General features: G+C 49.7%; 1 protein-coding gene across 13 annotated transcripts in view; it reads right to left on the bottom strand.

The window, feature by feature from the left end:
* Positions 1 to 19,013, bottom strand: part of ODF2 (outer dense fiber of sperm tails 2) — a 31,242-nt gene extending 12,229 nt beyond the window's left edge. The window contains exons 1-12 of one of the 13 annotated variants that reach the window (XM_027104666.1): positions 18,659 to 18,908; positions 17,386 to 17,620; positions 15,920 to 16,010; positions 14,955 to 15,108; positions 14,553 to 14,678; positions 7,789 to 7,959; positions 6,706 to 6,866; positions 5,792 to 5,921; positions 5,100 to 5,231; positions 1,689 to 1,760; positions 527 to 598; positions 289 to 405 (exon numbers count right to left, since the gene is read on the bottom strand). In XM_027104666.1, the coding sequence (XP_026960467.1) occupies positions 289 to 405; positions 527 to 598; positions 1,689 to 1,760; positions 5,100 to 5,231; positions 5,792 to 5,921; positions 6,706 to 6,866; positions 7,789 to 7,959; positions 14,553 to 14,678; positions 14,955 to 15,062 (1,089 nt within the window). In that variant the 5' untranslated portion in view covers positions 15,063 to 15,108; positions 15,920 to 16,010; positions 17,386 to 17,620; positions 18,659 to 18,908. Of the gene's footprint in view, positions 1 to 288; positions 406 to 526; positions 599 to 1,688; positions 1,761 to 5,099; positions 5,232 to 5,791; positions 5,922 to 6,705; positions 6,867 to 7,788; positions 7,960 to 14,552; positions 14,679 to 14,954; positions 15,109 to 15,919; positions 16,011 to 17,385; positions 17,621 to 18,658 lie in introns of all 13 variants that reach the window. The other 12 variants (XM_027104663.1, XM_027104662.1, XM_027104658.1 and 9 more) reach the window with 12 other exon arrangements.
* Between the last annotated feature and the right edge of the window lie 1,692 nt (positions 19,014 to 20,705).

Consider the following 20,705-nt stretch of genomic DNA (forward strand, 5'->3'; position numbering starts at 1 on the left):
CTGCATCGGAGCCCACCCCCTACCCCATGGGTAGTTATGAGAACTAAAGGCCTAAGGGATTAAGTGATTGGCTCAGGGGCATGGCACCCAATTGGTCACCGCTGGGAAGGGCACCCAAGACCCTCAGGGTCCACTGCTCTTGCCACTGGCTCAGAGTGCTTTGGCAACAGCGGCCCTGTACACCTTTAGGGCAAAGCCTTCCTGAGTGTGAGAGCCTTGGCCAGGTCACTGCCCTTCGAATGCCAGGCCCCGCCCCCTCCCTTCCCCACTTGTGGGGCTGGCAGGTACCTTGATCTGCATGCAGAGGCGACTGTTCTCTGCCTCTTTGCACCGAAGCTGTGCCTGCAAATGCCCACGCATGGTCTCCATGGACTTCGAAAGCTCAGATGCTGTCTTCGCTTGAGCCTTTGGAGAGACAGAGAAAGTGGCAGAGCCGGGGTTTGAACCCAGCTCTCTGGTTCCAGAGCGCACTCTACCCACTAAGCTCTGCTGGCCCATATAGAGGAGCAACTGCTGGGAACGGTACCTTCTCACATTGTATTTCCTGGAGGAGCTCTTCCACCTCCTTGTCTTTGTCTTGCAGCAGTAATAGCAGGCGCTGGAGAGGGCACACACACACTGTCTGAGCTCCCTGCGAAGGGTGAGGAGGCCCCGCCCAGGGAGGACAAACACTCCTGTGAGTGCCTGGTCACTGGGCCCAAGTCCCAAATACATTGGCCCAAGTCACAGAGACCCTAGCAGGAAGCACCCAGCATCTGTATCACAATTTTTTACAACAATTTAAAATAATGCTAGTTGTGGGACACACTGAAACACAGACTCACAAAACACTAAGGAAGCCCCATAATCCCCCACCCAGAGATCACCATTGTTAGCACACATTAAAAAGTCAGATACCTATTTTGCACTATAACCACATTTACCATAAAATTTTCTTGTGATTAAATCTTCTATATCTTTTGAAAAAGCACCTTAACATTTCAATTTACGGATGTATCATAATTTGATAAGGCTCTCGAGCTGGGAATGCAGGTTTAGGCATTATCACCATGACCGTTGAATCCCCTACAGCGATGTTCGGCCAGGCACCGAGGGCCAAGGGCCAAACCTCGGGAACCATGGTCTCTATTTCTTTCTTTCTCTTGGAGACTCCCAACAGGCATTAATACATGAAAGGCTCCAAAAGGTATTGTAGTTAAGCAGCTGGTTTAACTTGTCATTCAGGCTGGGCAGCAGTTCCCCAAATTTATTTGGCCATGGATCAACCCCCCCTTTTGTTTCTTGTACCCATTAACACCTTGAGGAACTCAGGGTTCTATGGAACAGACTTTGGAACATGCTGCCTTGGGAGAGATTCCTTGGGAGGATTGGAATTGTTGAGTCAACAAGTCTGTACCATAATACAAATACGGAAATTCAGGGAACAGACTCTGACGATTTACAAATCCATCACCGTCATCACCATCCCTCATGCTGATGTCCAGCTTGGTGGTTCAAGCTCTCGAGTGATTGACTAGACAAGCCCGGTGGGGCAGGAGGGACGGGGATATGTGTTTCATGATTTCACAGATCATGAAACTAAGACCCAAAGAAAAGTCAGAGCGGGGCTCCAGCCCTCCTGCTGCCACTCAGCACCTCTACGCCGTCGCCTATACCCCCTGGAGCAGGCAGGGGGAGCTGTGTGTTACCGCTTTCTCGGAGTCCGCCTCTGCCAGCCGTTTCAATAATGTTCCTTGTTGCTCCATCAACTTTTCGGAATCCTTCAAGGGAAGGCAGGGAAAGCCAACTCATTAAGCAATAAACTGACATGTCTACATCCTCTAGGTCCTGTTCCTTTTCTAAAAATTATACTTCTAATGATAGAAGTAGTAAATTATATTCTCATTATAAAATATTTAATGAAAACCGATAAAGTCCCCCTCATCCCTACCTCCAAATCCAGCCCTGCTGTTATGAGTTCGGACTGTCCTGCCCATCCTTTCTCTATGCATTTATACGTAGCTACACCTAGAGAAGTATCTTTTGGGGGATGAGGGGTGGGAAGGGATTAATGTGTAATTTTACCAAAATGATATCATACTGTATTTTTGTGTCACAACTGGATTTTTCAACCACAGTTTTATTGAGATATAAATTCAGATACAAGTCACCAATTTGAAATGTATAATTCAATGGTTTGTGGTATATTACATTATAATTTTTTTAATTGTGGTAAAATATAACAAACTTTTTCATTTTAAGTGTAAAATTCAGTGGCATATGGTACATTTCCAATATTGTGTAACCAGCATTACCATCTAGTTCCAGAATTTTTTCATCACCCTAAAAGGAAACCTGCACCTGTCAAGCCGTCAGTCTCCATTTTCCCCTCCCCCCAACTCCCCCCAAACCCCTAATCTGCTTTCTTTTTTAGGGGGCGGGCGCACCACATGGCTTGCAGGATCTTAGTTCCGGGACCAGGGATTGAACCCAGGCTCCAGCAGTGAAAGCACTGAGTCCTAACCACTGGACCGCCAGGGAAATCCCCAACCCCTAATCTGCTTTCTGTCTCTAATATGCCGTGGCATTTTTTAACTTCTCCCCGTAACCTTTGGGCAATAAGGTGGTTCCCAGGCTTTGCAGCTGTAAACACAGCAGCAGTGGACATGTTGGGCACGTACTAAGTGTCTCTCCAGGATTGATACAAAGAGTAAGAATGGCTGGGCCCGAAGATCTGTGATTTGTGGCAGGTGACATGCCCTGCAAAATGCCTGCACTGACGCACACAAACAGGACGTGAGAACGCCGGGCAGTAGCCAGCCTCTGCCTGTTGCCAGTCTTGCCAGCATGAATCCTGCTGTTTTAGTTTGCATTTCCCTATTTATGCATATGCTTATTAACCATTTAAGCTTCCTCTTCCCTGGACTGCCTGCTCACACCTTTGCCCACTCTCGCACAGGGCTGTGTCTTTGAACTGTCTCTATTCTTCGCAGTCACCTAAATAAAGTGTCCCTAGAAGAAGTCTCACCCCCCTTTCCCTTTCAGTCCCACAGGTCACCTTCGCAGGCTAAGAGAAAAGGACTCCCTGGTCCCAAAGTTTCCCAGGAACCTAGGAACTGGGGGAAGACAGCATTATGGGTTCTCTAGCAACAAGAGGAGGCAAAGAACGTAGGACGAAAACCTAGGCCAGGGACCCAGAGCCTGAAGCTATTCTCACTGCCCCGACAGGCCATGCCCTCTGAGCCTCCAGGGGACTCTACACAAACTAACACACCATCTCACCAAATCCCCTGCTCTAAGGAGCCAGGCACTATCACCACCCCCATTTCACAGACGAGGAGATCGAGGCTGGGAGAAGTGAGGTGAGCTGCCTGAGATCACACAGCCAGAGATGGCAGAGCTGGGCGCTAAGCCAAAGGACTCCAGAGCCAGAGCATTCCCCCAGCACACTGAGTACTCCCCAGTAAGCACCGCGGCAGGGCTGTGGTCCTGAGGGCCACATGGGCGGGAGGAGGCGAGAGCCTGTACAGAACCTGGAACGCCTGCTGTGGTGGGAGTTTAAATTAGCTGACCCTTCACCTCCAACTGGAGATTCTGGGATTCCGGGATTCCCGGATTGTAGGCGCTAAGAAGGTGAAAAGGGAAAAAACTGGTAGGAAGACGTTTTCTGAAGCCCCGTCCCCCCCACCGCCCCCAGTCCCAGGACAAACAGCAGCGACAGCCACCATTTACCAAGTACCCACTGCATGCCAGGAGTACGCACAGTCCTCGTCCACACATCACTTCTAAGTCCCTCACAACCCCACATGGAAGATGCTATTCCCATTTTATAGGTGGGAAAACTGAAGCCCAGAAAGGTAAAAATCACCCACCCATGAACACTGAGCTGGAAATGAAACAGATAAAACTATTTTAAGAGAATAATTTAGCTATAACTAGTAACATTCATAGAAATATATTCTGGAAACCCTCAAGTACACCAGGATAGTACAGACGAATGCGCAAAGTAACACTTGAAAGAGCAAACAACCAAAAATTGTCTCCATCAACAGAAGAGTGGGTAAATAAGTTGTGGTATTGTCATAAAATGGAATAGAGCAGTGAAAATGAACTACCTTAGGTTTCAAGGATAAAAATGGATCTCATAAAAACATTGATTGAAAAAAGCCAACTCAGAAGAAAACATATGGAACAATATCATTTATGTAAAGTTTGAAAACATGCTAAACAATACTATATGTTTCTTAGGGATACATATATAAGTGAAAAACTCTCAGATTCCAGATAAAGTTTCCCTCTGATGGGAAGATGAGGTTACTGCCAAAGGAGACACCAAGAGGGATTTAACCATGTAGACAAGGTTTTGTTTGGAAAGCTGGATAGTGGGTACACTTTTACTTATTTTAAATATTAATTTTTAAACTACAAACAAAGGAAGTTGACACTGTTTTTTTAAAAAAGTTAAACTAAAAAAAATATCTCATCAGGACGGGCTTTTTTTTTTTTTTTTGACTGCGTCTCGAGGCTTGCAGGATCTTAGTTCCCCAGCCAGGGATCGAACCCGCGCCCACGGCAGTGGAAGCGCCGAGTCCTAACCACTAGACCGCCAGGGAAGTCCCAGCATGGGCATTTTGAGACTCTCGGTATCCCTTTGGTTTAGAACCAAACAGGAAGAGAGCTGTTTATACTGTCAGTCTTTTCAGAGTCATTTGCTAACATAAAATATATTTCAGAGACCACCTTTTAAGAAAACAAACTGATACCATACAATGTGTCCGCCAGCCATTAAGCCGCCTGCTTCACCAAAACTCAGGTCTGGTCTTCTCCCCGCTTTGTCGCATGACCCCTGGGATGGGCTGAACCCCTGCCTGACTCTCCACTGCTCTTCTGACTTTCAAGGTCCTTCCTGTGCCACCAGGCCCACTTCAACAACGAAGACAGCACTCGTCTACCAGATGCCCAGCATTTCACATGAATGATTTCAGCAAATCTTTCTATGGCCCCCTCAGGTCAGGCAGGCACCAAGAATATTTTCTTTTTACAGACAGGAGCCTGCGGTGCTACAGGGCCATGGCTCCGAGTGAGCACTGTGTAGGGGTGCGGCTAGGACCGCAGCTCACCTCTTTGCAGTGCTGTTCCCTTAGCAGTTCTCGGAGGGTGCGGTTGGTCTCCTCAAATGTGCTCAGCTTCTGCAGGAGAAGTTCCTTCTGCCTCGTTAGGGTGTTGATGTCCGTGCAGGTCATTTGTTTCTCCTGGAAGACAGCAGGCAGTCTTGCCAGGCACGGGTGGAGAAGGGAAGAGCTGGCACAGGGAGTCCCCATGGGGAGCTTAAGAGGTATTGGTGCCAGGCAGCCCAGGCAAGAAGAGCTGGGCAAAGGCAGGCTTCCCGGAGGAGGCAGACCTGGAAGGATGGGCAGGTTCTGAGCCTGCTGAGAACACCAGGTGGGGAAAAGGGCAGGAGAGTTCAGTGTGGGCGAGTGCAGTTAGGGCGGGCTTCTTGGACGAGGTGCGCTTCCTGGACGACAACATTTGGTGGCTGATACTGGCAGGAATCAGACACGTGCCTTGACTCACTGTGATCCCAGGAGACCCACAATGACATCTCAGAGGCCCTGGCTACCAAAGGTCAGCCTCGAAGGTCAGGCCCCAGAAGTGAGAAGAGGGGTGGGGGTCGAGGAGTTAAGTGTGCCCTGCCCTGGCCTGAAGATGTCATAAAGTCAGCATGAAGACTGCGGAAAGACCCCGCCATGGTGTGCAGCTGCCCCCGCTCTGGGCCCGGCCCCGGCACTGGGCGGTTGGGCTGGCCACCTACCGTCTTCAGTTTCCCGATGGTATCCTTCAGGGCCATGACTTGTTTGGCCGCAGCAGCCCCATCCATTTCAGCCTCCATCAGCTTGGACATGAGGCACTCCTTCTCCTGCTGGAGGTGTTTCTTCTGAAGCCTGGGCCCAGAAAGAACAGGGCTCTGTGAGCCCTCCTAGGCCCCTGCCCACCTGGAGCTCCGACGCTCACCTCACAATGCCCTGCGAGGCTCATCTCCTGGTCAGGGAACAGTGGGGGAGGGGGCAGGGATGGCCCTTCTGGCCCGAGTGGCCTTCTGGAAGGACACCTGGTCACCAGAGCAGGGCCTCCACACCGGGGGACATTATGCCACCTGCTTGTCTCTCAGACAGAAATCAGTGTCACCTCGTTCCCCAGCCACTGCCATGGCCACCTAACTACCATCTTCAGATCCACTTTTGAGCCCTCCCCTCCATTCTCCCCATTGGAGCCAAATCTGGTCACACCACTTCCCGCTTCGAAAACCCTTCTGTGGCTCCCAACCGCCCTCGATGCAAACACCCCGAAGTGGCCACCAAGAGCCGGCCCCTGCCAACCTCCGTGGCCCCCCTTCCCCTCGGCCCACCCTCTCCCCTTGCTCTGCCCCGCTTTTCATTTCTTAGTCTCAAACTCCTCCCGCCCTGGGGCCTTCCTGCAAGATGTTCCTGCTACCTGGCGTGTTTTCCTCCCCCGCACTCACCTGCCTAGCACCTGGCCATCCTGCCGGACTCCCGTTGTTTCCAGAAAGGCCTCCCTGATGCCCTCCCCCCGGAACTCTGCGGGGCCCTCTTCCCTGACCAGGAATCATGAGCGCGTTAGTGACTCTGTTGAACACTGTAACCCGGGCTAGGCTGGTGCTCGGGCAGCCCCACAAGAGGGAAGGTGCCCAGGGCAGTGCCGCCTTACATGGTGAAGTCCTTCTCCTCCTTGATGCGCTCGATGCTGTGCCGCAGCACCGTGTTCTCGTGCTCGGTCTCGGCCAGCTCTTGGGCCACCTCCTCCAGCTCCTCCTTGCGTTCCTCCAGGAATCTTTTGGCCATCTGGCGCTCTCCCTTCTGCGTCTTGACCTGTGCAGGGGCATGCAGGCAGGGGCCACTGAGGGGAGGAGCTCCTCTCCACCGCATCTCAAGGTCCGCTGCTTTGGACAAAGCAAGGGGCACCTCCGATTGAGCACTCCATACTACTGAGGTCCTTTGGGCGCAAGCTCAGTCAATCGTCACAAAGACTCTGGACAGACACGATTCCTCTCATTTCCTCGTCACTGAGGAAAAGGAGCAAAGGGAGCCTGAGTGACTTTCCGGTTGGGGACAGAGCCAGGATACAAACGGTTGTTCAGCTGGCACTCCACGGGAGGAGAGATGTCACAAAAAGGCCCCTGCCCCTCGGGCTGTGGAGAAAGGTGGGCCTGTTGCCAGGCAGCCACCAGCCGTAGGTTCTCCAAGAGGGCCCTGGGCCCCAGTCGCAGGGGAGGACTAAAGACACAGGCCCCGTCAGCAGCTGCAACGAGGATTCCACGGCAGCTCCACCAACTTATTAGTTGGGGGCCTTGGACTTCCAGGTTGTTTCCAATTTCATTGCCACATCCCACCCAAAGACACAGCCCAGCAACTGGGGACAAACTTCCTCTGCCTGTTTGGGGCATTGTTTTCTGTTTTTTTTTTTTAACTTTTGTATAAAATGGAAAACAGAGGTCCCAGTGTCCCAGTCACTACATCTCCAAGACAGGGACAATAATACCACCGGCTTCGTTTACTGTAGTAAAAAATCAAACCAGGCCATCCATACAGAGCACCAGGCAAGGTCAGGGCCAGGCCTGGGCTAAGTGCTTGATGGAAAGGGATCCCAGGTTGCCCCGACTACCTCCCCAGGGGCACCTGAAACCCTGGGAGGCCTGCAGAGGCAGCTGGAAGGAGGTGTCCACCAGGAACTCACCCGGCAGTCCCAAGTGTCCTCGGGACACTGGCCAGCCCAGCCCCCTACCTCCCTCACCTCAGACTTGAGACAACCAACCGCGTTCATTAGACTGTCAATCTTCTTATCATAACGGTTCATTTTACAGTGACCCGAGTCGTCATCTTCGGTAGAGAGGTCACTTAACCGCATCACTGAGACCAGCTTTTCTGAAGATGGTGGTGTGATCTCCAGGCAGTGAGGTGGATTCTGATGTAGAGGAGGGAGAGACACATGAAGTCATAAGGCAGAACTGCAACCATTGGTCCCACCATCCCGGGCTGTCCGCTGAGCAGGAAGAGCTAAAACTGCTACAGGGCAAAACCACAGAGACCCCAAGGGGAAGGGCACACCGACCTTCTTGGTGGAACACTGCCTCATTATCTACCCTTGTTTGTTTTTTTTTTGTCTTTTTTTTTTTTTGCGATATGCGGGCCTTTCACTGCTGTGGCCTCTCCTGCCGCGGAGCACAGGCTCCGGATGCGCAGGCTCAGTGGCCACGGCTCACGGGCCCAGCCGCTCCGCGGCATGTGGGATCCTCCCGGACCGGGGCACAAACCCGTGTCCCCTGCATCGGGCGGACCCTCAACCACTGCGTCACCAGGGAAGCCCCCTACCCTTGTTTAAATGTTGTTTCTGAAGCTCTTCTAACATAGAAATAAAAAGCGTGTGTTACACAACTACTGAAGCCCGCACGCCTACAGCCCGTGGTCTGCAACAAGAGAAGCCACCGCAATGAGAAGCCTGCGCACCGCAACGAAGAGCAGTGGCTACTCTTCATTGCGGTGGCTTCTCTTGTTGTGGAGCACGGGTTCTAGGCGCGTGGGCTTCAGCAATTGCGGCACACGGGCTCAGTAGCTGTGGCTCGCAAGCTCTAGAGAGCAGGCTCAGTAGTTGTGGCGCACGGGCTTAGTTGCTCCGCAGCATGTTGGATCTTCCCAGACCGGGGCTCAAACCCGTGTTCCCTGAATTGGCAGGTCGATTCTTAACCACTGCACCACCAGGGACATCCCCAGTGTCAAGTTTAAAATGAAGGATATAACAAATTGGCAAAAACTGTGATTCCCAAAGTTGGCAAAAGTTGGGGGCAGTAAATATTTTCATACACCTAGGGTAGACATGAAATATGTCAAAAGTCTTTTAAATGAATATGAATACATTGGATATTGTATGAATACATTGAATATTGTGGATAGTTGCAAAGGCAAACAAATCTTCTATAACAGGTATTTTAAGGACAAGTGGAGAAATTTAAATATTAACCAGATGTTATATGATTAAGAAATTAAGTTTAAAAAAAAATGAAGTGAAGTTTTTAGGACTAATCACTGTTATTTTGGTTATGGAGAAAATGTTATTAGAAATGCATACTGAATTATTTAGGGTTAAAATGGTATTTCTAGAAAATATTTACCTAAATACATCAGCTTAAAAAAATAATTTTTAAAATGCATGTCCCCCTCAGAGAAGTTTATGCAAAGCTGTATAATACTTTCAAGACTTCAAAAAGATATTCTAATCTGGGGGCAAGTGTCTCCATGTTTTTTGTTGTTGTTGTTTTTTTAACTGTCTTTTAATTAATTAACTTATTTATTTGGTTGCACCGGGTCTTAGGTGCAGCAGGCGGGCTCCTTAGTTGTGGCAGGCAGGCTCCTGAGTTGCAGCTCACAGGCTCCTGAGTTGTGGCATGTGAACTCTTAGTTGCGGCATGCATGTGGCATCTAGTTCCCTGACCAGGGATCGAACCGAGCCCCCCTGCATTGACAGTGCAGAGTCTTATCCACTGCACCACCAGGTAAGTCCCTCCATGGGATTTTGATATATTGAATTTGACTCTCTCATTCTATACATTTATTCCATTGTATTAAGTAATTGCTATTTCTCATTGTTTGCACCGTTTTTTCCTTCTCGTAAGCTGAGGTGGCTAAACTTCTGTGCTAATTTCCAGGGAAAGATGATGGCTATCAGGAATAAAAGGAAGTGTTTTATTTTTTTAATTTTTAAAAAATCTTTATTGCAGTATAACTGCTTTACCATGGTGTGTTAGTTTCTGCTTTATAACAAAGTGAATCAGCTATACATGTACCTATCTCCTCCCTCTTGCGTCTCCCTCCCACCCTCCCCATCCCACCCCTCTAGGTGGTCACAAAGCACCGAGCTGATCTCCCTGTGCTATGCGGCTGCTTCCCACTAGCTAGCTATTTTACATTCAGTAGTATATATAAGTCCATGCCACTCTCTCACTTCATCCCAGCTTACCCTTCCCCCTCCCAAAGGAAGTGTTTTATATGGGTGTAAACTGTTATGTCAAACAAGTAGGACTCATAGGGTGCAATTTAAAAAATGTATGTGCCCTTTGTCCCAGCAATTCTATTTTTGAGGAATTTATCAAGAACATCTAAGAATGTGAATTAATATTTAAATTCAAGGCTAGGGTATAGATAAATGTACAGCAAGATAGTGTTGGTTAAATACTTAACAGTACCCAAATGTACACACAATGGAACAATGCCTTAAAAAATAATGTGCGATATAAACATAGTCAAAATATGTGGAAAAAAGAACATTACAACAATAAGTAAAATATAATCCCATTGTTACAAAAGTCAAAAGAACACGTCTATTCACAAGAAAAGATCCAGAAGTCTTGCACCTAGAAGTTACATGGGTCTCTTCTCAGGGTGGTGGAATTACAGGTGGTTTTTACTTTCTTCCTTATGCTGATTTAGATTTTCTAATTTTTTCTAATCTTCAACAATGACTGTGCATTGCTTTTATAAGAAAAAGAGTTATTTTAATATATAAAAGAAAGACAATAGGAAAATGTATAGACAGTATGATTACAATTTGAAAAAAAAAAACTCCGCATGGGAAAAAGTGATAATAAATGTACCGAAATATTAATAGTTTTAGGGTGGCAGTGACAAGAACAGGACTGGTGATGTTGTTTCTTGAGCTGGGTCTTTGTAAAAATTCATCAACACGCTTCTGATGCATATACTATCCTGCACTTTCCAATGAAAAGGTTTTAAAACTTAATAGCAGCCAGATTAGAGTAGTAGAATTACAGTGATTGTCTAGTTTTCTGTATTTTCAGCTTTCTGTCATAAAAATAGATGACTTAATTAGTAATAGGGTAGAGAAAAAACCCAGACCTGCTTTCTCCCAAAGATCTTATCTTGTGTACCAGGAGGGGTTTTAAAAATGAAACACGGGGGCTTCCCTGGTGGCGCAGTGGTTAAGAATCCGCCTGCCAATGCAGGGGACACGGGTTCGAGCTCTGCTCCAGGAAGATCCCACATGCCGCAGAGCAACTAAGCCCGTGCGCCACAACTACTGAGCCTGCGCTCTAGAGCCCGCGAGCCACAACTACTGAGCCCACGTGCCTAGAGCCCGTGCTCCGCAACAAGTCACCGCAATGAGAAGCCCATGCACCACAACGAAGAGTAGCCCCCGCTCGCCACAACTAGAGAAAGCCCACGTTTAGCAACGAAGACCCAACACAGCCAAAAATTAGTTAATTAATTAATTTAAAAAGAAAGAAAAGAAACATGAATCCCCACAAGCACATAGCAGCTTCCGGGGTCCGTGTCCAGCTCCACCACAAACTCTTCCTCCTGTGGTCTTTTCTCTCTTGTCCATAATGGTAAGGGCAGGCTGGGGCCTCCCAGGAACATGGAAGGCCACTGAAAAATGGAAAGGGGCTGAACCAAGAGGACAGCATGAAAGACAGCTACTGCTTGAGAGATGGTAAGTCACATCTCTGGGCCCCTCCGTTTCTAGAATTCTGTGGCCCCAGGACTGGAAGGGGCACTGAGCTTTCCAGGGGGGACCATAGTCCTAGAACCCCATTTCCACAGTGGCATGGGGAAGTCCATTTCCACAGTGGCATGACTTTGATATATAATTTGAGAACTACTAAGTCTCTTCATTAAAAAAAAAGAAAAGAAAAAAGCATTTTAAATAAAATATAGTATGTTTGTTATAAAGAAATTCAAGCAAACCATGAAAAGATAAAGCATTAAAGCCTCCCACCCCAGAGGTAATCACTGCTTACCACTTCTTATATTTCCTCCCCAAAACAGGTTTGCACATATAAACATATCCATACACACATGGACACACAGATGCACTTTTCTGCACAAATAGGGCCAAACTTTCCGTGCTGTGCCACTTGGTGCTTCATTATCATGTAGAAATATCTACCTCAATCTTCTAGTGGTTGCATGGCATTCCATTGTATGGATGCATCATAATTTAACCAATACCCTCCTGACAGACATTTAGGTTGCTTCTAATTTTTCTCTATTGCAAACAATGCTTTAGTAAACATCCTGATACACACACAGATCCCTGTACTCTTCTGTGACTTTTAGCATCAATTCCCAAGTGTAGAACTATAGAATCCATGTTTGGATGGATGCCGCCAAACTGCCTGCAGAACGGCTGAATCGGTTTCACAATCCACTCAAAACTGTCCAGGGGGACTTCCCTGGTGGCGCAGTGGTTAAGAATCCGCCTGCCAATGCAGGGCACACGGGTTCAAGCCCTGGTCCAGGAAGATCCCACATGCCGCGGAGCAACGAAGCCTGTGCGCCACGACTACTGAGCCTGTGCTCTAGAGCCCGCGAGCCACAACTACTGAAACCCGTGCGCCACAACTACTGAAGCCTGTGTGCCTACAGCCCATGATCTGCAACAAGAGAAGCCACTGCAATGAGAAGCCCGTGTACCGCAACAAAGATCCAATACAACCAAAAATAAATAAATAAAACAAATAAATTTTAAAAATATATATTAAACAACAACAAAAAAATACTGTCCAGGGACTTCCCTGGTGGTCCAGTGGTTAAGACTCCGCACTTCCACTGCAGGGGGCACAGGTTCGATCCCTGGTTGGGGAATTAAGATCCCACATGCCACGCTGCGCGGCCAAAAAAAAAAACACAAACAAAAAACCATCTAAAAAAGATTCGTTGATACCTCCCATATGCTTGTCAACACAAGATATTCATAATCTTTTCAACTTTTTTCCATTCAATAAAAATGATAGCTTGTTTTATCTAAAATGTAGTTGTTTCTAATTTACATTTCACTGATTATTAGTGAGGTACACATAGTAAAAAAAATCTAAAAAGCATTTTAATTCCAGTCTTCCTTGCACTTTATATAGAGAGATATGTCAGAACACCTTTCATTTATTCCCTAGAATACCAAACTCTCTTTGTCTCTTAGGGATAACATGGTAAATCAGGGAGTCAAGAGAGTGAAGTATGACTCTAAACTTCAGAGTAATTACTATTATTTCTAATTTTAAAAGTAATAAGTTCTCAGAAAGATAATCTTTCAAAATAGATCAGGGGCTTCCCTGGTGGCGCAGTTGTTGAGAGTCCGCCTGCCGATGCAGGGGACACGGGTTCGTGCCCCGGTCCGGGAAGATCCCACATGCCACGGAGCGGCTGGGCCCGTGAGCCATGGCCGCTGGGCCTGCGCGTCCGGAGCCTGTGCTCCACAACGGGAGAGGCCACAGCAGTGAGAGGCCCGCGTACCACAAAAAAAAATACATATATATATACATACATATATATATATATATATATATATATGTATATGTGTGTGTGTGTATATATATATATATATATATATATATACATATATATATATATATATATATATATATATCAGGCATCATCATCTTAAGGTATAGTCATCCCTTGGTCTCCACAGGGATTGGTTCCAGGACCCTCATGGATATCAAAATCAAAGGATGCTCAAGTCCCTTGTATAAAATGGTGTAATATTTGCACATAACCTAGGCACCTCCTCCTGTATACTTTAAATTAGCTCTAGATTATTTATAATACCTAATTCAATGTAAATGCTTTGTCAGTAATTGCTGGCACACAGCAAATTCAAGTTTTGCTTTTTGGAACTTTATGGATTTTTTTTTTTTTCTTAAATCTGTGGTTGGTTGAATCTACAGATGTGGAACCCGTGGATACAGAGGGCCAACTGTAGTCTCAAGCCCTTTACTTGTCTCAATAATAAGATCTTTGTCTAAAACACAGTCACAGGCCTTGTCTTGTCAATGAGTTTCTTCACTGCAATTGACTAGAACGTAAGCGTAAGGAAGGCACAGCTGCCAGTTTGCAGCTGTAACCCCAGTGTGCAGCAGTGTCGCAAGAAATGCATGAATGACTGCACGGATGGATAGATGGACAAGCAAAACGTTTTGAGGTGTGGCTAAAAAAAGACAACAGTTCTCTTGGAACCTTGGCAACTCACACGGAAGGCAGTTATTCCTCAGGAGATTATTCCAGTGGTTTTGATGACATCTATGGAATACGTCCACGGTCTCTTATGGGGGTGACCGTAAAAGTGAAGATGCTTTCTTGGATATGTACGTTCTGGTATATATTTTAAAATTATGCTTTGGCACTAGCAAAGTTACGTGGGGCAAGACATGTAGCTCCTCACATACAAATCAGAGAGCCTACGAGTACCGCCTCTAGAATGAGACACCCCTGAGTCCTAACTCCACCTCTGCTACTCTCTCTGTGAGACTTCACCTCTCTGAGCCTTGGTTTCCTCATCTGCACCTTAGGAGAGCGGGACCTACCGCATTGCAGTGTTGGCAGGACTCAAGAAGATTCCCACACTTTCAGGGTTTAGCAAGGCGCTTAGTAAGCGGGACCTACTGGGATGTCTCTGAGAGCTCCCGCCGACCCTGAACCATACAGAGTATGAGGCCTGCTAGAACCTGACCAATTGGAGAAGAAAAGCCTGAACGAGAATGAGCCTACCTCCCACTTGCATCCCACATGCCGGGTGGATGATTTTCCAGGGGGCATCCAAGGTACCTTGGTTTTCACCCGGACACTCCGCCGCACATTCACGGTGTCCCCTTTCATTCCGCGCTTATGTGATTTCTGTGGAAAGGGACAAACCCAGGGTCACTTCCCCACACAGCTGGCCGTGGCATCACTCTGGTGGCATCTGCTTCCAACTCTGCTGGGGAGCCGCTTCTGACTAAGGCTACTGCTGCCACTTCCAGGTGACCGTCCTACCTTCCAACCAGGCAACTGAGCTCTGAAAGCAAATGTGTCTGTCTCTCAAATCTCTGGAGTTAGAAGTGTGAGGAGGCCCAGCTGGGAGGTGTCGCCTTGCTCCACAGCCTTGGCCTTGCCCCCCTGGCATGCTCCTACCTGGCTGTTGGTCGCTGATGCTTTCGGGAGTTTTTTTATGTGGACATGGACAGGGGTGTTCTCATCCACGTGAACATGTAAGGGGGGAGTTGAAGAGCGGTCCTTCATGGTTCGCTTCTGGCAGGTGGGGGAGGACAACACAAAAAAGGTTGATCTGTGGATGAGTAAACTGGGCGTGAAAAACCGAGCTCACAGCCTCTGGGGGCCACTGAAAGCCTAGCCACCAAGCGAGCAGGACAGCAACCAGCACTACTGGCATGCGGGCAGGAAGCAAGGCGGGCGTGCCATTCAGCAGGCTCCTGCAGAGATCCCAGCTGAAGACCACCGGGGAGATGCAGGTCCGTTCAAGAGAAGGGTCTGTGAGACCCACAAGTTCTACAAAAGAGCCCAAACCCAGGCCCCGGGGTCCTCAGAGCTGCATCTCTTTCCGAGCCTGCTGGAATGCACAGCTCCTCCTGAGATTCAGCGCAGCACAGATGGAAAGCAGGTGAGTCCTCCTACACCGGAATCTGAATGGGGCATGCGGATTAGCACGCACAGAACGGTTACGGTGCAAAATACTTCAAGCAGCAGGTAGCTAAAAGACGGTGAAGACAGAAAGCTGGAGGAAATGCCGAGATGAGAAGGTTGTATGGATTCTAAAGGCCACTTAAGCAGGGCTGAACACATACCCCTCGCCTACCACCAGCTCCTGTCAATCCCCATTCTTTTTTTTTTTACTTTTTTCTTTTTTCCTTTTTTTTTGGAAATTCTGTTTTCAGATTTTTGAAGTTTGTCTGGAAGGATTAGGCTAACACAACCTCCTCACACCCGGCAGCCTTGCCACCGGCAAAACCAAATCCAATCAATCAGCAGGCTATGCATGAAGGCACCTGACAGAGCACCTGGCCACCGGGCTACCAGCAGAAGCGTTTCTTCTGGCGGGGCCACAGACCACGGGGCTGCTCCGCGCGCATGTCACCTACCGTCACAGTCACACTGGGTGAGCCACAAGGTGTCCTCAAGACCTTTTTCTGCTTGAGACTTGTTACTCTGTTCTTCTCACACGATGGAAACCTGTACCCAGGCATAAGAAGCAGATTATAAGCAGAAAACTAGGGCTCTTCTATTTCTTAGATCTCCCGAAGTTATATACTACATATGGTGTCTAACAAGTCCACGGCTAGGAGAACCAGTGTGGAATCATTTGGCTCCCTGTACACAAGCACCAAGCTCTCATGGTGTGCCTGGCAGGGGGATGGAAGCAGGGGGTGATGGGCATTCGCAGGGCTGGCCTTTTAACCTGCCATCGCATCACACGTATTGTGACCTTTTACTGAAAAGCCCAGCTGTCATCCTGTCTGTCAGGAGACAAAAAAAGCAGGCAGCATGTGGGCAACAGCCAACATGTTAGTCTGGCCAAGGGCGAAAGTGCCCAGGACACTGGCTGGAACAATGCTCAGTGAATGACTGCCATGAAAAGACAGAGGCATAAGCTCAGGAACAAGGTCTCTGTGACTCAGTTTCATAAAATTAATAGTCAAATATTCAAATAAGAGGATGAAAAATGACCATTTCCCAAAATATTCCATTTGCTACCCGTTAAGCCCCTAAGAGGCAGGGTTATTTTTGCTTTTACGGATTTTTTTTTAATACCACGTGTAATTCATCTTATACATAAACAGCCCCATCACCAAATCTGCAAATAAAGCAAAAGTTTAATCTCCAAAATCTGGCAGCAGTCAATCCAAGAATTCCAGGACGGGAAGGGACTTGGAAAGTACATTTGATCCATCCCACTGCCTGATGACAGCCCCCAAAATATGATCTTGCCCTCGCCCTCCATTATTTTGGAAAAAATAATGCAACATAAAAATTCTTTAGCACTTTAGCATACATTTTGCTGTATGTATATCACACCTTGATATAAAAGAAAAAAATTTTTTGAGTCCTACTAATCATTTAGCCAAGGAATACCAAATCTGTGCAGATGGGTTTTTTTTTTTCCCTCCTCACTTAGAACATTTCTGTTTACTTGAAGCCAATAGATTTGGGAAAGCTCTCACCCTCAGCGGGTTTTCCATCAAACTACCTGGATTCCACCAACATCTGACTAACTGCCGCGTCCACCTCTTACGTGGTTGTTATTTATTTACACCTAACCTCCTTTCAAAAAGGATCTGAACCTAGTACTCCAATGACAACGATGGTGATCCTATTTGCTACCAGGAACTGGGGCACCTGAGGAGGGAGGGCCAGAGGGAGGCAGAACTGGGATTACATGCGTGCATTTTCCTCTTTCCTCTTAAAAATTATTTTTAAACATTTTGGTCCAGGCTTTCAGTACACAGAACAGAGAGCTGAAAAGAGAATCCTCCAGTGAGCCTGGCCTGGGAGCCCCTGCCCGCTTTTCCCTGCCCTATGGCGGAGGCGCCCCCCACAATGGCAGTACCTGGGGGAGCCGCCTGAGGATGACGCAGACATGGTTAGGCATCAAAGCCGCAAAGGTGGGCAATTGGGTCAGCAGGCTCTGCTCAGGGGGACCCAGAGGGGCGTGTCAGTGAGAATCTCAGGGGCCGGGCATCAAACGTCCTGAGGGGAGGAGAGTGTAAGCTTTGGGGGTGACAGTTGGATGAAAACTTGGGAGGTGCTCCTCTGCTGTCCAAGTCGCACAGCAACTGACTGTCCTGCCAAAGTGGGGGGAGATAGGAGAGGCTGAGCGACCCGGTGGGCGGGGCGGTGAGAGCTCCCCTCCCCAGGGAGGGCCAGGGGGCGGAACTTCGAAGTAAAGGACCACCACACCCAGGCCCCACGCGGGAGGGAAGGTGGGTGGCCACCAGGGGGAAAACCTGAGATGCTGGCTCGCGTGCGCAGAGGGCAGGAGAGAACCGCTAAGCTCCAAGTGGGCCCCAAAGGGCCGGAACCGGCGTAGGGAGCGGGAGGGATAGTCGGGGCGGAGCCAGGGCAACTGTCTCCTAGGAGAAGGGCGTTCCCGGCAAAATAGACACCCGAGAAGACCAATAGTATTTGAAGGAGGAAGGAGCGGAGGCTGCAGGGGGAAAGGGGCGCTAAGCAGCGAGTGGGTGCCCCGACGGCAGAGGGAAAATCCTCCAGGGCGAAGCAGCGGCCGCTGAGATTTAGTATCCGAGTTAGAGCGGGTTCGACGTCGGGTCGTGCAGGGAGCGCGGCGGGAGAACCGGGAGGCCCGCTGGACAGGTGAACCCACCCAACGGGGTAGGGCGCCCCGGAGGCGGTCCCCGGGGACTGCGCTGCCTACGAGAAGCCGTCAAATAACTGCCGGGCCGAGGCCCTCAGGGAGGGCGAGGCGGACGGGGCGACGCCCACCGGCGGGCAAGAGGGCGCGGGGCCAGTCTCTGTCGGCGGAAAGAAGGGACGACCACCCACCAGCGGGCAGGAGGGGACCAGTTTCTGCCCATAGAGAGAAGGCCGAAGCCTGGAGGGAGCAGAACCCTGCCGGTGGCCAGGTGAGGAAAGGCCCGCCCGTTAGCGGGAGGAGGAGAAGGCCCGCGCCGGTGGGCGGGGCGGGGGGCGAGATTCTGACGGGAACTGGACGAGCGCGCCGGAGGGTGCCGGCGGGGGCGGCCCGGGGGGCAGCGGGACCCGGCGACCTCGGCGGGGGCCACCCCGCCCGTGGGGACCAGGCCCGGCGGCGGCCGCGGAACGCCCCGGAGCGCCCTGGCTCCCGCCTGCCGGCGGCCTCTCACCAGAAGCGACACGGCTGCGCCCAGAAACGCTTCCTTATGAAGTCGTTGAAGTCAGAGGCCAGGGTCTTGCCATGGAGACGCAGCGGCGGATTCAATCCAGCTCTGGCAGCGACTCCTCCCCGCTTTCTCCTCCTTCTCCGACAAGCGATCGGCAGGTCGCCCATTGGCCAGTTCAAACCCCCCCGGGAGCCTCTCGGGTGTCGCCATTTAGGCCCAGCCCCTGGCGTCACAGAGATGCCCCGCCCCACCAGAAGCTCCACCCCCTTCCGGGCCACGCGTAGCGTCGCCAGGGAGACGCGCGACGCCATTGACGGGCCTGGCCCGGGCTTGCGTCGCCCGGGCTTGCCTCACCGGTCAAGACGAGCTTTCCCCCCTCCGCCATTTTTACCCTGCCTTCAGCCCTCATCGGTTCCCCAAACTCAGAGGAGCGCCCAACTTCTAGCCTACTCCCTCTGATTCATATTAGGCCACTGGGCTCAGGGGTCAGGAAGCATGTTACTGTCCGGAGCTGCGCGCTACTTCTGGAAATACAGCCCTGTCTCTCCTCCCCTGTTGGTGCAGAGATGGAGCCCGCTTCTGCACACCACCCAGACTCTCTCCCCCTCCCACATCGCCTGTCTTTGTCCAGGGGGGAGGAAGGGTCCGCGTTCCTCTTGCTCCTCAGTGCCCTCCTGCACACTGTATGCTGCTGTGTGTACACACCTACTCCGTTGAAGTTCTCGCTGAGTCTCCATCTTCTCAACTATGCTTCACTGTCAGCCAATCATGGGGGGCTGTCACGTGGCGCACGCAGCCGCCCTGGATTCTGGGAGACTTTAACATCCTCAGGGCCATCCTGGCCTCAGTTCCTTGACATCCTCATCTCCATGAGCTTCTCTCCACCTCAGCCATGTACTCCCAGGGTCACACAACTGGTCCACCTGAAATCTTAAGTTCCAGCTCCCCCTCTCCAAACAGAACTCATTCTTTTGCCTTCCCGCCTACTGTCTAATGCTTATGGCGTTCATTCCTCAGTGTTAGGGAGCCCTCCACTCCCTTGCCCCGTTCATTTTCTCCCTGTTGAAGAAATGATGGATCCCCAATCCTTATTGTAATCCAACCACCAGAGTCTCTGCAAAGATCAAATGCACAAATCATTTCCTCCACCCTCAGCTGAGCCCTCACCACTGCCCAGCAATGGTTTAATTTATCCCTGGACCCCCTCCTCCTCCCCACGTTGGCTTTTTATTTATCTATCTATTTATTTATGTATTTTTGGCTGAGTTGGGTCTTTGTTGCTGTGCGCAGGCTTTCTCTAGTTGCGGTGAGTGGGGGCTGCTCTTCGTTGTGGTGCGCGGGCTTCTCATTGCAGTGGCTTCTCTTGTTGCGGAGCACGGGCTCGAGGCGCAAAGGCTTCAGTAGTGGCTCGTGGGTTGTAGAGTGCAGGCTCAGTAGTTGTGGCGCACGGGCTTAGTTGCTCCGCGGCATGTGGGATCTTCCCGGACCAGGGCTCAAACCCGTGTCCCCTGCATTGGCAGGCGGATTCTGAACCACTGCGCCACCAGGGAAGCCCACCACGTTGGCTTTTCCAAATCTTTGCCTCTTCCCCATCCCATATGACAACTCTCCTTTTTCATAGAGAAACATAAATTCATCCAGTGGAATTCTCTCCACCTTCTCCCACCTTCCCCCACCTTATCCCCCCCGCTTCAGAAGAAGTGATGTCATTTTTGCTGCCCAAGATAACCTTCTTGTTTCCAGGCCTAGGTCAAACATCTCTGTAAAACATCTCTTGCCAGCCCCAACACAGAGTTGTTGATCATTTTTCAGTGCTCCCACATTCAATGAACCAACATTTATGAAGTCCCTACTGTGTGCTAAGCCCAGGGTGAGGGACACCAAAGCAACACATCCCACTCGGTCTTCAAGGAGTACACAGCCAACCCCTCTGACGTGACCAGATGAAATGATTAAAGCTTTCCCCTCCCCACCCACTGAAGGATTTTGCCTCTGTGGTTCTGTCCCCTACCCACCATATGAGGAGGGTTTTTCTCTGCCAGTGCAGTTC

The sequence above is a fragment of the Aethalodelphis obliquidens genome, unplaced genomic scaffold (genome assembly GCF_003676395.1).
Source record: "Aethalodelphis obliquidens isolate GAN/ISIS:26980383/991018 unplaced genomic scaffold, ASM367639v1 scaffold7, whole genome shotgun sequence".
Lineage (NCBI taxonomy): Eukaryota > Metazoa > Chordata > Mammalia > Artiodactyla > Delphinidae > Aethalodelphis > Aethalodelphis obliquidens.